Raw genomic sequence first — 14,807 nt, forward strand, 5'->3', positions numbered from 1 at the left:
AAATGGCATGTATTTAATTTCTTAGGACATTACATAGTAAGGGAAGAGAGCAGTCTTTTAGACTGATGAAAATTTGTGCAGAGTTCATCAGACCTTTCTAATCACTGAATGAGTTGCAGCACATTTCCATGTTCTGAGTAATAAAGCCTTACTTCACAAGAGTTAACGTGCAATATGAGGAAGTTAAGAAGCCTTTAAAACTAGGCTTATAGAAGACAAATATCCTTCTTTACAAAGTCTGTGTAATTATAATGATATTTTTGAGTTTTGAGGTGTTTTGGGCTCAAGACAGGATGTTCCATAGATGACTGAAAGGGGCAGAAGAATGCAAGAAAATAGCGGTTCAGACTGCAGACAAATGGTACAGCCAGTAGTGGTTGCATATGCAAGAGATGAACCAGGAAAAGGTCAGATTAAAGGAAAAGAAATGGTGTTTTGAAAGTGAGAACAAAGTGTACTCAGAAGTCATAATGCAGAAATGAAGGTCACTATTGTGATTGAAGGGATGTGCAATGTTAGATCTGTTGCAAGAGAATGCAGCAATACAGAAGCAGTGTATTGAACATTGTAAAGAGGAGATAATAAAAATATTAAGGAAGAGGTAAAAAAAAAATTAGAAGGTTATAGCAATAGGTAGAAATTGTGGATATTCTTTAAGAAGTAGTAGTACTTGATTCTGAAGTGATACGTGAAAGCTGGGGGAGGAGTTAACAAAGACCATGAAATAATGGGTCCGAATGATGAGGAAGACTACTCTACTCACACACTGGGGAATGCAGGGAGGAATAGGAAATGCCAGCATATTCATCTTCACTCTCTTTAAATTAAGAAGCCCATGTTAGCTTTTTCTTTTTTTTCCCATGTAGGTATCAGTATTATTTGCAATTGAAGAAAGATATCTTGGAGGGCAACATTCCTTGCACACTGGAACAAGCAATAAATCTGGCTGGTTTAGCTGTTCAGGGTAAGTAATGCAATTGTGCCAATTAGCTAATGTTGCATTAGAAACTTTGGTGACATATTTTTCTATCATGTTTTCTGTTTATTGTTCAAAGACTCCATTCAGTTATGAAAGGCTTGCTCCTTAGAACTTCGTCACATATGCTGAGGAGGGGGAACAGTTGGGTCAGTGGCCCTGAACTTGCTGGTATTTTGGTGCAGTCCTCAGAGATGTACCTGGGTATCCAAATGTATTTTCAGGAGTTGAGTTTGAATTAGACATCGAAGTTCCTTTGCGGCAAAGGCTTTAGTCATCTGCTTACATTGACAGACCTTTCGTCTGTTTCTGTTAATTAAGACTGTTTTCTGACACCATAAACAAGAGAGACATGTTTGAATGAATAAGCAAATTTGAATATACAGTAGTAGTTGTTTGTCCACTTTTTCTCCCAAATATCCTAACGCCTAAAATTATTTCAAGTTATCATGCAAGTCTGTTAACAATTCCTGTGTTCAAAAATCCCAAAGACCCATTTCTGCGATGCCCACATGAAAATGACTTGTTTGTTTTTTCTAGCTGGGATCAGATGGGGTAGAGTATACACCAGAGAACCACCAATCCTATGTCTGTCTGCACTGATCAGGCCTGGTGTTCCCTGCTAACGTGCTTGTTTGATCTTAAATCTCTAAAAGTTTTTAATGGCAACAGCTTTGTTTAGCATGTTTATAGATTGCTTCACAGGGAATGCCACTCTAGTATATCTAACAGGAATTGTAAATCTGCCAAAGGCGAAAGGGACTTAAAAATCATTAGCAGTAGATAAAACTTTTTTTTTTTAATTATATCTGTTGATAGCATCATGTTAAAGATGATGATTATGCTTTCGAAAATGTAGTTACCAGTGAAGTAGGTTGAATTATATTAGTGCCTTGTTTATATAACAGTGAATCTGTTTAATCCAAGCCAGGATTTAATGCTCTTCAACTGAAAAAATTGTGCTTTGTTATTTTCGTGTCTTTGGACAGTGTAAATTTCTCTCTGCTCAGTCAGTTGTTTATAGAAATCTTCCAATATAATCCTCTTTCCAGATGGAAAATATTTATCCTTTTAGCTTTCACATTCCATTTTCAGTCTTGTGTAAGAGAGAAACTGTATGTGTTGATAACACAGTGAAAAAACAACTCCGAAAAAATGCAGGTTCTAAATTAATGTGCTCTGATGACCGAAGTAGCTTATACCAGGTAGGTTAGTTAATTTTAGCTGGGAACAAACAGAAGCAGTTATTTGCTGTTTTGAATGAACTGGTTTCAAGAATGATCTGCATTTGAAATAATTGCAATAGGCTAATTCCAAAAACTGCTTTATCTCAAGTGCTGTGGCGGTATAGTGTGTCACAAGCTCTCCCCTTTCATCATAAATAACTTGCGTATTAATTGTCAATGCTTAATACAAATTTTGTTCCTAAATGTCTCTAAAATTATACTACTATGGACAAGAATATGTGGTAATGTAAATAGGATCTGTACACTTGGGAATTGTGTTTATATATTTGGGAGCAGCTGTTCTGTACAGACTGCTGTTCCACAGTTTCTCCTCTGAGATTGGTGCATAACTTGGCCAGTTCAGACCATTTCATTTCTTTTTGAAACTTTGGCCAGTTTTTACCTGGAAACAGAAAAAGAGGCAAATTCTTCGGGATGCTCTTTGTCATGATGCAAAATCAAAACTGTTATTAAAATCAAAACTTTCATTAAGTCCCTTTTGAGCATGCCCTTGAGTCCAGGACGGCTTCTGGGTGCCCTTGCTGCGTGTGTGGGTGCAGGGAGCAGAAGGAGCTGATGCCCAGGCTGCTCCAGGTGCCCCAGGTGCTCTGAGCAGCATTTGAGTCCAGCTGCAGGTTTGAGCTGTCAGCCGGTGCTGGGCTGCACGTCATTCAGTGTCTGACAGGAGGGAGCAAAGAAGATGGAGCCAGACTTTTCACAACACAGGAAATTTCATCTGAACAAAATAGAAGTTTTCTGCTGTACGAGTGGTGAGACTGTTACAGGTTGCCCAGAGAAACTGTAAAGTCTCCATCCTCTGTATTCCACACGTGACTGGAGAAGGCTCTGAGACAATCGGCTGTAGCTGATCCTGCTTGGGGCTGGGGGGAGACACAGATGCCCCTTCCAACCTCCACCATTCTGTGATTAACAAAACCAAACAAATAAAAACCTGAGGAACTTAGGAGCTTGGAGCCACACTGTAATTGTTTTATTATTTCTTCTCCTTTCCTGTCCACAAGGAGTGTTGTGATTTTTTCTGAACAAGGTAGAAAGATGGGATGTGTTTTTACTTTTCCTCTTCATAAACACGGCTGGTTAGTTTGTTCCATTGTTTTACTTTCATATAATAGTTCAACAGGATGGAGATTTGCTACTTGGAAATCCTGCTCCAGTTAACTGGGTATCAAATCATTTTGTTACAAGTGTGTTTGAATCCAAGTTTTGTTTTTTTTTTTTTTTTAGCTGATTTTGGAGACTATGATCAGTATGAATCTCAGGAGTTTCTACAAAGATTTGCTTTGTTTCCAGTGGTAAGTACTTTCTTTAGACTGAGAAATTTAAATTATTAAATAGATACATTTATATTTAAATCTTTCTTTAGACTGGTAAATGCAAATAATTATTAAAGACTCCATGATCCATCTAGTTTACTCCTCCCTAGATTGTCAAAAGCAGTAAAGGTTTTATTTGAGACTGGAATGAGATGTGATACTTCATATTACACAGAAGAAAAGTTGTTGCAAGATTTTTTCGATTTTATTGTATATTACACAGAAAAGATGTTTGTGATTGGTATAGGAAAGTGAGTAAAATCACTTCAAAACAGTGTGCTTTTTGGTTTTGTTTGTGTGCGTATTACAGCATCTGAGCTCCAAGACTAGAGTGGAGGGTTGATTTGTCTGTATAAAAAAACTGTAACCATTGAATTTTGTAGAGTTTTTTGTATTTCATTCTATAAATGCTATCTTACATTAAGGGTTGGCTACAAGAAGAAAAAATATTGGAAGAAGCAACACAAAAAGTTGCCTTGCTACATCAGAAGTACAGGTAACATTTCTAAAACTCTTTATTGCTTAATTTTGTTGTGGTTGCTTCAGTAGCTCAGGAATTTGGGAATTTCAGGAAACAGTTGAACTAATTTCACCTCCCATTTAAATGAGTTTTGCACTGATATATCTGCACTGAAGTTACAAGTTTGTTGTTGAATGAAACTGAGAAGAGAACAGAATGACAGTTACAATAAATGACAGGATACTGCTTGAAAATTAAGAGTACAGGACACAACTAAATAGTGTGATTTCACCTATGTGATGTTTCTGAAACTTTTTTATATGAAGTTGTGGCCCCAGTAAGGATGTTTCTTGATAAACGACATTGGCAGATACTGAGGGCAGTAGAAATACAGAGACAGTCACTGTGCCAGAATGCTTATTGTCTTCAGTAAATGGCAGCCAAGGTGCAGTAGTCCAAGACAAAGGCAAGTTAAGTTCTCTCTCAGTTAATCCGTGAAAAATGTTTGTGAGTATGCGAGTAATACTAATTATTTTTATTGCTTGAAAACAACAGTTTGAAAGTTTCAAATCCGTTTATCTTTGAAATACTTTCATAACAGGATTGCATGGTTAAGATTCAGCAAAGAAAGCTTAATCTTCATGACATTAGGAAAAAGTAAAGAAACAGAAATTGATGATTGAAAAAAGTGATGAGAGACATAAGAATGAGCATGACAGGACTTTGCATATAGAGATAATGTCTTTTATGAGAGAAGTCATGTAGGTGGGGAAGCACAAACTTTTAATCCCTGTAACACTGCTGCAAGTCTGAGAAAACTGTCTTTGCCAGTTGGTCTAATGAAAAAAAGCCTTTTCCCTACAGATCTTGTCCCTCTCATGTTTTCAAGCTGTTACAGTTAAAACTTTGTCAGCATTTAGAAAATGAGCCTCACTTTCCTGAAATAAGAAGTGTCAAAGTTCATATTGGTCCTAAACATGCATACTGCAATAGGAGAAATTCAGGTCTTGAACACGTGTACCAGAATAATAATTCTGATAAAGTGAGAAAATAGGGCGACAAAGGTGGATATGAAGAAGGATGTGATGACTGGCTGCCATTAGCAGACATGATTATTTTAACTGGTCTTTGTTGCTCTTTACCCTGAGAGATGCCTGAGAGAAAGAAGTTACTAGAATCCAAGTATGAAGGCTGAGACAAATTTATCAGCCATTGATACTAATGAAAACAGCGTGATCTGATGGTTGTCTGGATGTCTTTGGTTGCTTTTCAAGCTTTGACGGTGTCAATCAGAGTAAAACAAAGATTATTTTTTCTTATTGACAGTACTATGTGATCATTGTTTTCATTTGTAGAGGCCTTATTCCTCCTGATGCAGAAATGTTATATATGCAAGAAGTAGAGAGAATGGAGGGCTACGGTGAAGAGACCTATCCTGCAAAGGTAAACAGGGCTTTGATCTTTGTCTCAGTTCCTTTATTTCCCCTATGTAAAAAGGGTTCCTTCCTGCCAAAAATAAATAGAACCCCCAAACCACACCACCCTTTTTCTCCCCCAGAATTGTAAAAGTAACTGCTGCTTATGTAACTTTGCTTTCAAAGACTTTTTTTCTGTATTTGCATAATTTTTTGCAACTTTTTACAGGACAGCCAAGGAAGTGACATATTCATTGGAGCATGTCTTGATGGTATCTTTGTCAAACACAAAAATGGTCGTCCTCCCGTTGTATTTAGGTTAGTATTGTTCTTTCTTAAAATATCTTTGCACACTTCACATTTTTTGTGTGTTCCTCACTAGCAGGAATGACTGTTAGGTATCGTGTATTTATTCTTTTGATAAGCCTGAACATACTTGTAGTAGTCATGCTACAGTGAATACCATGGGAATTTTTCAATGTATTGACTGCAAGATGAATCCTTTTGAAGCCAGATTAATTGTAAGTGGTGAGCATTTAATATACTGTTACAAAACATTTAGTGAGTCAAAAATGTAGCATTTCTCTGCACATAGAACATCTTCAGTCCTGAAATGGGCACATCAATTTATTCAGAAATATTCAATTGTAAAATTATCCATGAGTTCCTTTTGTATATTACATATAAAAGAAATAAAGGAGAGTCACATGATAACATTTGTTTCGTTATTTTTGATTTATACATTGTTTTAGTTTATTATTTAATGTTCTGATGGTTGAATTGTAGACATAGGTGTGTCTGCAACTCACTTAACAGTTAAAATTCAGTCTTCATGTGAAATGTCCCGGTTCCTACTGACTTCAAGAGGGGTTTCTCTGGCATCTTCAGACAGAATTTGGAATAAATTTCAAAAAATACAAATAAAGATTTTTTTAAAAAATTAATCTTAGTAATCTGTATTTATTGCTAGAGCAAGAAAAGCTTTATTCTTAGTGAACTTTAATCTTCTAGCATTGAATTTTGGCCTGAATATTAACAGTCTTGAAATTGTATGGCCCAACACCAACAGTTACTGAAACTTGTGGTGAATTTCTGGGCTTAGAGAAAGTAGCAACTGAGGTTCTTTCTGTTAGTGGTTTCGTTTAATAGGATTTTTAAATTCAGTACCGTTAACTGTCCTTCACAAAAATCTCTATTTCTTCTGCTGACAGGAGAGCTGATGACAAATTATTTTTAACTGTGTAGAGTGGTACAAGTGCCCCACTCTGCTTTCTTGCAGAATGAAGCAAGAGCAGCTCTGCTGTCTGACTTTCCAAGCATGTAAGGGAGAGGAAAAAATCTTTGTCTGTGCATTTCACATAAGGCAAAATGTCTTTTTATCTGTTAGAGAGTTACTCCTTAGGATAGCATGAGTGGCTTTATGCATGTTATTTTTTTGCTATATCATGGTTCCAGCTGTTTGAAAACCAAAGTTCCTTTTTAAAAGCAGACGTGTTTGGAAATATTTAATATTGAGACCCAAAGAATTGTGGATGCATTCTTGTAAACATAAGGAAAAAGTTGCACATTGGAGGGCATCAGAAGGTATTCGTATTCCAAGTCCAGTATCCAGTTTCTGCTCTATTGCTTATTTGTTGCATGACTATGGGCAGTTCTACCAGGGATAGATACATCGTGGTCTTTGGGTGGCAAAAAAGGGTAGACAGATGACCCATGCGTACAAATTACAAAGGCTGTGTAATGTTCATATTGGTTCAAGTAATTTTGTAACTGCATCCATAAATGCCAGTGAACCAAGACCTTAAATTTCAGGGATCTTTCTTCTACATCACACTGGTGACATTATTGTTTCTCTGCCTCATGCGTATGATGGTGAAGTAGCTATAGGACATGCTATCAGTCACATCTATATAATGAAAATGGAAGTAGCGTAAATACTTTTAGAGAGAATCTTGTCTCTAGATCATGCTTTTTCCGTGTGTTTATGCACTGCAGAATATTCTTTTAATATATCAATGATATAGACTTTGTTTATACTAACATAATATTAATGGATCAAGCTACATTTATATTGAACAGGAAACTGAATAAATATAAGGTATTATATTTCTTGCAATCTAACTTCTACTTTTTCTCATCTGTCAATATGCAGGAGAGTTCTAGAAAATATGTATAATCATGTCTTAATGGCTTTGTTGAGTGTAGATTCCCCCCACCCCAAAAGTGTGGTTTCCTTTCAAGCAGTCAGGACATTATAATTTACTGATAACTAAATTTGACTTTAAAAAACGAACAAATAAACAAAAAACAATAAAAAAATGCCCCACATATGGCAGAATTTGAAGTGGAAGAGAAGTAGTAAACTTATTACTGTACATATTGTGCATCCTGTAAAGAGTTAGTCATGTACATATTTCCTTTCAGCAGTTATTTAATGATGCTCTGCAACTTGTTCAGATAGACTGATGAACTTTTTATTTATCCATATTCTTGGTGGTGGTTCTGTTCTTCAGTTGCATTTTCTGTGGTTTGAAGATCAGGGCTTGCCAGTCATGTTCTGTCCCTTCTGTCTGTAGGTGGCACGATATTGCCAACATGTCCCACAATAAATCCTTTTTCACATTAGAGCTGGCAAACAAAGAAGAGACGATCCAATTCCAAACTGTGAGTAGATCTTTACTTTTGTTTTTTCACTAAATAAATAAAAACACAAATTAAGACTGCTGATTTAACACAAAGTATAAAAGCTACTTTTTATATATTTAGCAACTTTGAACTGTATGAGTGAGTCAAAAGTAACAATACTGTCTCTGGCTGGCTTTCTACAGGAAGGCATTAAAAATCTGACTGGTTATGTTTAGTACATTGACAGGTTTGTTTGAGGTGGTCATAAAAACTTTCATCCATTCCAGTAAAATTTCTGGCATGTTTTTTTGACTTTTAAATCAGTGGTATTTAAAGATAAATATTGTCTTAGAACTTTGCTGGAGTGGGCAATGGCATGCCATGAATAATTAATTTTATGTAGCTTCTACCAGTTGCCTTTGTCAAGAAGGCAGCTCTTGACAGTCTTGCAGTGTTATATATATGTGTGTGTATATATATACATATATATATATATACATTTGTTGCAAATTGTGTTAGTATTATAGGTGATAAGAGTGTCTTCAACAAAAAGCTTCTACTTTCAACTTTCATCAATCTAATACAATTGTTAGGATAGAGTGCATGTTCGGGCCCACAAAGTACAGTTTTAAGGCAAACCTCTTGACAGTAATGAAATTAAATTAAGACAAAATCAGTCAATGCTAATTTAATATTAAAAATTTTAATGATTTGTCTGAAAACAAGTGATGGGTATATGTATTTGGCCTAATATGCAAATTTTTGTTTTATTTTTTGGCAGGAAGATATGGAAACAGCAAAATATGTGTGGAGGATGTGTGTGGCTAGACATAAATTTTACAGACTAAATAAATGCAGCCTGTAAGTAGAATACATCAGCGCAACTCTTGGTGCCCTTGAAGCTTCTGTGGGGAAGTGAAATCTTTTATAACCTCTGTAATGTCTTCACTGTCATTTTTAGAAGGTAGTAATTAATGACTTGGGCCTTTTTTCTTAATCTTTCTTGAGAAAATATTTATGACTAGTTTCTCAAACACGTTCTGCCTTCTAACAGAGGAAAATATTAAGCATCGAAATCTTACCAAAAGTAATAGTGTTTAGCCCCTGCTGCTGGATCTCAGTGCTGTTGACAGACTTCAGTGGCTTTGGGGGCTACTATTGCCAGGATGTTTGTGAGCTGTTGGAATCACTGGGGTTTTGGCCTGGGTTGGGTGAACTGCTCTGAAAGGACACACTAGAGGCCTTTAAAAGAGAGGGAAGTGTATGTGAAGCACTCCTGAAATGTGCTGGATTGGCAGCTGAGAGGTATGTGGTCCTTTGGATATCCGTGGAATCTGTACAGCTCAAGTGGCACCAGTGCAAAGTAAATTTAATACAATTCATCAAATTAAATTTAAATGGGCTCTTCTCCAACTTGTAAATCAAAGGCTGGAATTTGAGTTATTCTACTGGTACAGCTTTCCTTTGATTAACTTACTTGAGCCAAAGAACAGAGAATTTGACCCACTGAATAGTCTGTCATAAAAAAGCATGTTTCCCAGGTGTTCCATTCCTTTTCTCTGTACACAAGAAGATAGCTATGGAGGGGTTGGTCCAAAATTTGCTGAGGCCAGTGGAAAGACTGGAATATTTTGTAGCACCAATGACTTCTTAGTGTGTTTAAAGAGTAAGATTAATTTCAGAGCAGACCTCATACCCCTAAGCTTGTAAACCAGGCTGTCTTTTGAGTGGGATAAGAAATATTGGTAGTAGCACTGCATTGGTGGGACTTGTGCATTGCTGTCTGAATAATGTTCGATATGTAGTTCCATGTTGAATGCCAGTCCCTAGGATTACTTATTTTAACCCTTTCACCACAACATGGTTTTATTGATAGGAAAAGTCCTCAAAAAACTTTTCTGATTATCTCTAAGATTCCCTGGCATCTGTTCCTGCCGCTGACAACTGTCTTATGCACACCTGTATTAAGTTCCGATTTTTTTTTTTCTTTATCTGTACATACCTTGTCTTTAGAGACTCCCTGGACTCTCCACCTGAGGAGGGCTCTCAGAAATCTTCCCTCATTCTTTCCCTTCCGCGCTTTCCAATCCTTTCTCGTCCTTCACTTCCCAAAGGGTGAGCTGAAAAATCATATTCTTTCGGAAATCTGGCAGTTCCTGCATTTGTGTTATTCAGCTGTCTTTTGACCTCTGTGGTGCTGCAAGATGCAGAATACAGGCACAGCGTGGGGTGGGGAAAAAGGAACTTAAGGTTTCTGAGCCTTACATCCTGGAGGCAATCCAACAAATTATGAAAAATTGTTGCTGTTAGCTTGAATGTTCGAGCAAACAAATGGTCATGCAGTAGAGTCACGCTTTCCAGTTCCCGTAACATGAGCAACATTACATTCTGTAAAATATCTGATGCCTGGTCTTGTAGAACAGGTAATTTAGAGTATGAGATTTTATATGGGGCTCAAATTTGGAACAAGTCCCCAGTTACTCCACTGCTTTGTCTACCCTGCTGCAGTGCTTCAGGGACATCTTCTTTTTATGCTGCATTGAAAGGAGGCAAAGAAATAACTGAGGTATTTTGATGCTGATTTTGTTATTCTCCTCATACTGTCTGCGATGGTGGTTTATGCACAGAGCTCTTTCCTTTTGAGACTGTTGGGGGGGACTATGTAATGCAAGGCCTGGCTCCAAGAAATGTAGAGTGGTTTTAACTGAGCACTTTCCAAAGTTTGAAATGAGTCTTGGTGTTGTTAAGAATCATTTGTCTCCATAAAATTTCTTCTGTAGACAAACCCAGCCCATTACAGTGAATCCTGTTAGAAGGCGGTCTTCCTCCAGGATGGCTATGGTAAGGATAGCAGAAAATTTTATATTTGCATTTTTATGGATTTTAATTGACTTTGGTTCAGACATTAGTTTCCTTCAGTGAAATAAAATGAGCAGTGAAAAAGATGAGTATAGTATTGAGGAACAGTTTCTGACTTGTAGAAAAAGCTGGTATGTAATATCTGAAAAATGGAATTAAAATATTAATAATTGCAATGCAGAATATTTTAGTTTGATTGCTCTGTCTCTGAGAGATTCTCCTAGATGTCAGATGGCAAGATAGACTCTTGAGTTGGGGGTGTGTGGTTCTGAGTTTTTCCTTTTTTTTTTTTTTTAATTATGTCTTGTATGACCTCACAGGAGGAGCTTACATTTCAGATTTAGAGAAATGGTTTAAGACTGAGATTCATGTGTGTGTATTATATATAAAATATAAGATATAAGGTATAAGATATTATGTATTATATATAAAAAATCTTCAAGACTTATTTTGAAAATAAAACATGAGTTTTTAACTAACAATAAGATGCTTTATTTCTTAGCCCAAGCCTCAGCCTTATATGATGCCTCCACCACCTCAGCTGCATTACAATGGTCATTATACGGAACCATATGCGTCCTCCCAAGGTAAGTTCATTAAATCCAAGGCTACACTACACAACTTCAGAAGTTAAAAGCTATAATTTGCATTTATAGCTACTTTAGCTAGAGCTGAATGAATTCATTGAGCGAGCATGGAACAGGTTTGTAATACGACCGTCATTTGAAGTGCCTGCTGCTACTCTAGGCATAGAGGCTAATGTGAAATATGGGATATGAGCAAGTTAGTAAGGATAGCATATACAGCACCTAGAGACTGTGGTCCCTTGTGTGAGTTTAAGCTGACTGGTCTGTTTTTTGGTTCATGAACCAAATTTGTACAGTATGGCATCCTGAGATCCTTGCAAAGAGATTCTTCCTTCTGAGATCCTTGCTGCAAAGAGTAACTGGGCCCTCAGACAATTCAGACAATTCAAAAATAAATTTAGAAAAATATTAAACCCAGGATGCAGGAAGAGAGCAGTTTCTCTCAGAGTTCACTAGGCCACAGGGTGGTGGGGAATTCAAAGGCTAAGGAAGTCTGCAAGTTATGGGACTGGTATACATTTGTTTGCAAAAAAGGGAACAAAAACACTAAAACAAACCCTAATTAGAATTCTCAAGGGATGCACACTCCTAATCCAAGTGGTTTGCAGTGGAGTCATGGCTGCTTTCTCTTTTTTTTTTTTTTTTTTATTCTTACACGCTGTGTCTTTAATTAACAAAGCTACTGCCCTGAAGGGCTTAATCTGAACTTTTGAAAAGTTGCCTCAGTTTTGACAGGGACCTTCATGTCCTACAACTCAGCTGCTTAAAAAAAATACTCTTAACAACTCACTGGTAATGGAATAAGCCCATTTTCTATCTAAATAGAGTTACACAAATATTCATGAAGGTACAGGTATTTAAATTCAGAATGTAGCTGGATTGTTTCCAATATAATGTTGGAATTATTGCTGGATGTTTGCTACTGCACATATCCTATTTTTGAACAATTTTTCACAAGCAAAATAATTTTTGCTTGTCAGCAAATTCATTAACGTATGTGTGGCAATTCTTCTGGTGAACCTGTAGAGTTCAGTCTTGGAAGGTATATAGAGCAATGATTGAATTGTTGTCTTCTGGACCTTGGCAGATTGTACCTCCAATTAAGTAATAGTTAAATTATTAAGTGTGTATTTACCCAGGACAATGAATATATATTAATGTGCAAACAATATGATAGTGGTTTAAACAGTCTCCAAAATTTCTGGAGAAAATCTGTTTTGTTTTGTTTTTAAGGTCTTGTAGTACTATACCTACTTATGTCCTAAGGGTAGTTGAAGAGTGAGGGGGTTTTGTTTGGTTGCTGTGGGGTAATTTTAGGGTTTTGGTGCATTTTTTATTCATGGTGCTTTTTGTTTTTCTTGTTTTCTGTTTAAACTAATCTCATTAGATTAGTGCAAACCCTGGGGCAGACATTCTGCCCATTGGTATGGGTTTTGTTTAACTTGAACTGAAATTTAGCAAACCTCTCCTAAACAAAAAAAAGCCATTCTTAGACAATGTTTTCCAATAGAAATTTGCATCATTTAAATGAACATAATAGGTTATTCTGCTATACATACCTTAGGTATCAACAAAACAAAAAAAATCTGGTGGTTTTTTTTTTTCTTTCACACTTAATACATAGCGAAGAATAACTGAGATTTTGAAAATCTCCAACATGAGTTAGCTACGTCTTAATTGTGGATATCTTTGTATGATGTCTTAGACATAAAGATTGTTGTTAAACTTTACTTTCAGATAACCTCTTTGTGAGCAATCATAATGGATACTACTGTCACTCTCAGACTAGCTTGGATAGAGCCCCTCATGACTACAGTGGTCGGATCCGCAATGGTAGTGTCTATAGCGCACACAGCACAAACTCCTTGAACAACCCACAACATTACTTGCAGCCGTCCCCCATGTCCTCTAACCCAAGCATTACTGGAAGTGATGTCCTCAGGACCGATTACATCCCATCACATAGACACAGTGCACTAATACCACCTTCTTATCGTCCCACACCAGACTATGAAACCGTGATGAGACAGCTCAACAGGGGGATGGTGCACAGCAATAGGCAGAGTCACTCGATGAGAAACCTTAACATCAGCAATTCTTATGCTTACAGCAGGCCTGATGCCTTAGTGTACAGTCAGCCTGAAATACGAGAACATGCTCACTTTGCTTCTCCACAATCGAACCATTATCCATTTAACCTGAACTACAGTTTTCACAGCCAGTCCCCCTATCCCTACCCTGCCGAAAAGCGCCCAGTTGTCGGGGCGGTCAGTGTGCCTGAGCTGACAAACGTGCAGCTCCAGGCTCAGGACTATCCAGCACCAAATATAATGAAGACTCAAGTCTACCGACCACCTCCCCCATACCCCTACCCGAGACCTGCAAATAGTACTCCAGACCTTTCACGACATATCTACATTAGCAGCAGCAATCCAGACCTTATCACGAGGCGAGTGCACCATTCTGTCCAGACATTTCAGGAAGACAGCCTGCCCGTGGCACATTCTCTTCAGGAGGTCAGTGAACCTCTAACATCAGCACACCATGCTCAGCTGCAGAAAAGGAACAGTATTGAAATAGCAGGCTTGACTCCCAGCTTTGAAGGAATAAGAATTAAAGAGAGGACCATGTCAGCTTCTGCAGCAGATGTGGCTCTTCCAAGAGTTATCTCAGAAGGGTCACAGCCCAACATTCTGATGGAAAGAACAAAGCAAAAAGAAAATGAGGAAGAAGAAGGTGTGAACTGTGATCATAAGAAAACCCTCTCAGATGCTACTATGCTGATTCACAGTAGTGAGGAAGAAGAAGAATTTGAAGAAGAAAACAAGGCTGCTACAGGTCTTTCTTCACTCCCTGAAGATCAAACCCAACTGTCATCTGTTATGGGTGGTTATTCTCATGATTCAGTACTGAACTACCCTTATAGCTCTGTTGCTTCATCTGCTGGCCCTTTGCATATTCTTGAGCCTAAATTACATATTACTGAGACAGAAAAGAGAATGAAAGATATGAGTCCTGTTCATTTACTAGTAGAAAGCCAGGTACAGAGAAGAGGGGAAGGACTGCTTACTCCATCTATGTCAGAATCTGACCTTACAACATCAGGGAGATACAGAATAAGGAAAGATTCAGTAAAGAAGAGACCTGTGTCCGATCTTTTGTCTGGGAAGAAGAATATTGTGGAAGGCCTTCCCCCGCTAGGTGTAAGTGGATATTATTCCTCTTGTTTTGGGTTGTTTTGATTTGTTCTGTACCAGCAGTTGTTTGGGGTTTTTGTTTGAGATTTGTTTTGTTTTAATGAGTCTGAGATGCTTTTAAAACACGT

General features: G+C 37.3%; 1 protein-coding gene across 2 annotated transcripts in view; it reads left to right on the forward strand.

Moving 5' to 3' along the window:
* Nucleotides 1–14,807, forward strand: part of PTPN21 (protein tyrosine phosphatase non-receptor type 21) — a 46,818-nt gene that overhangs the window by 17,308 nt on the left and 14,703 nt on the right. Inside the window, exons 4-14 of one of the 2 annotated variants that reach the window (XM_082059188.1) lie at nucleotides 867–964; nucleotides 3,448–3,515; nucleotides 3,962–4,032; nucleotides 5,352–5,439; nucleotides 5,641–5,729; nucleotides 7,988–8,075; nucleotides 8,818–8,897; nucleotides 10,050–10,151; nucleotides 10,817–10,877; nucleotides 11,398–11,482; nucleotides 13,220–14,685. In XM_082059188.1, coding sequence (XP_081915314.1) covers nucleotides 867–964; nucleotides 3,448–3,515; nucleotides 3,962–4,032; nucleotides 5,352–5,439; nucleotides 5,641–5,729; nucleotides 7,988–8,075; nucleotides 8,818–8,897; nucleotides 10,050–10,151; nucleotides 10,817–10,877; nucleotides 11,398–11,482; nucleotides 13,220–14,685 — 2,296 coding nt within the window. The remainder of the gene's footprint in view (nucleotides 1–866; nucleotides 965–3,447; nucleotides 3,516–3,961; nucleotides 4,033–5,351; nucleotides 5,440–5,640; nucleotides 5,730–7,987; nucleotides 8,076–8,817; nucleotides 8,898–10,049; nucleotides 10,152–10,816; nucleotides 10,878–11,397; nucleotides 11,483–13,219; nucleotides 14,686–14,807) is intronic. The other variant, XM_082059189.1, reaches the window with a different exon arrangement.

Source organism: Streptopelia decaocto, assembly GCF_964273445.1.
Source record: "Streptopelia decaocto genome assembly, chromosome: 7".
Taxonomy (NCBI): Eukaryota; Metazoa; Chordata; class Aves; order Columbiformes; family Columbidae; genus Streptopelia; species Streptopelia decaocto.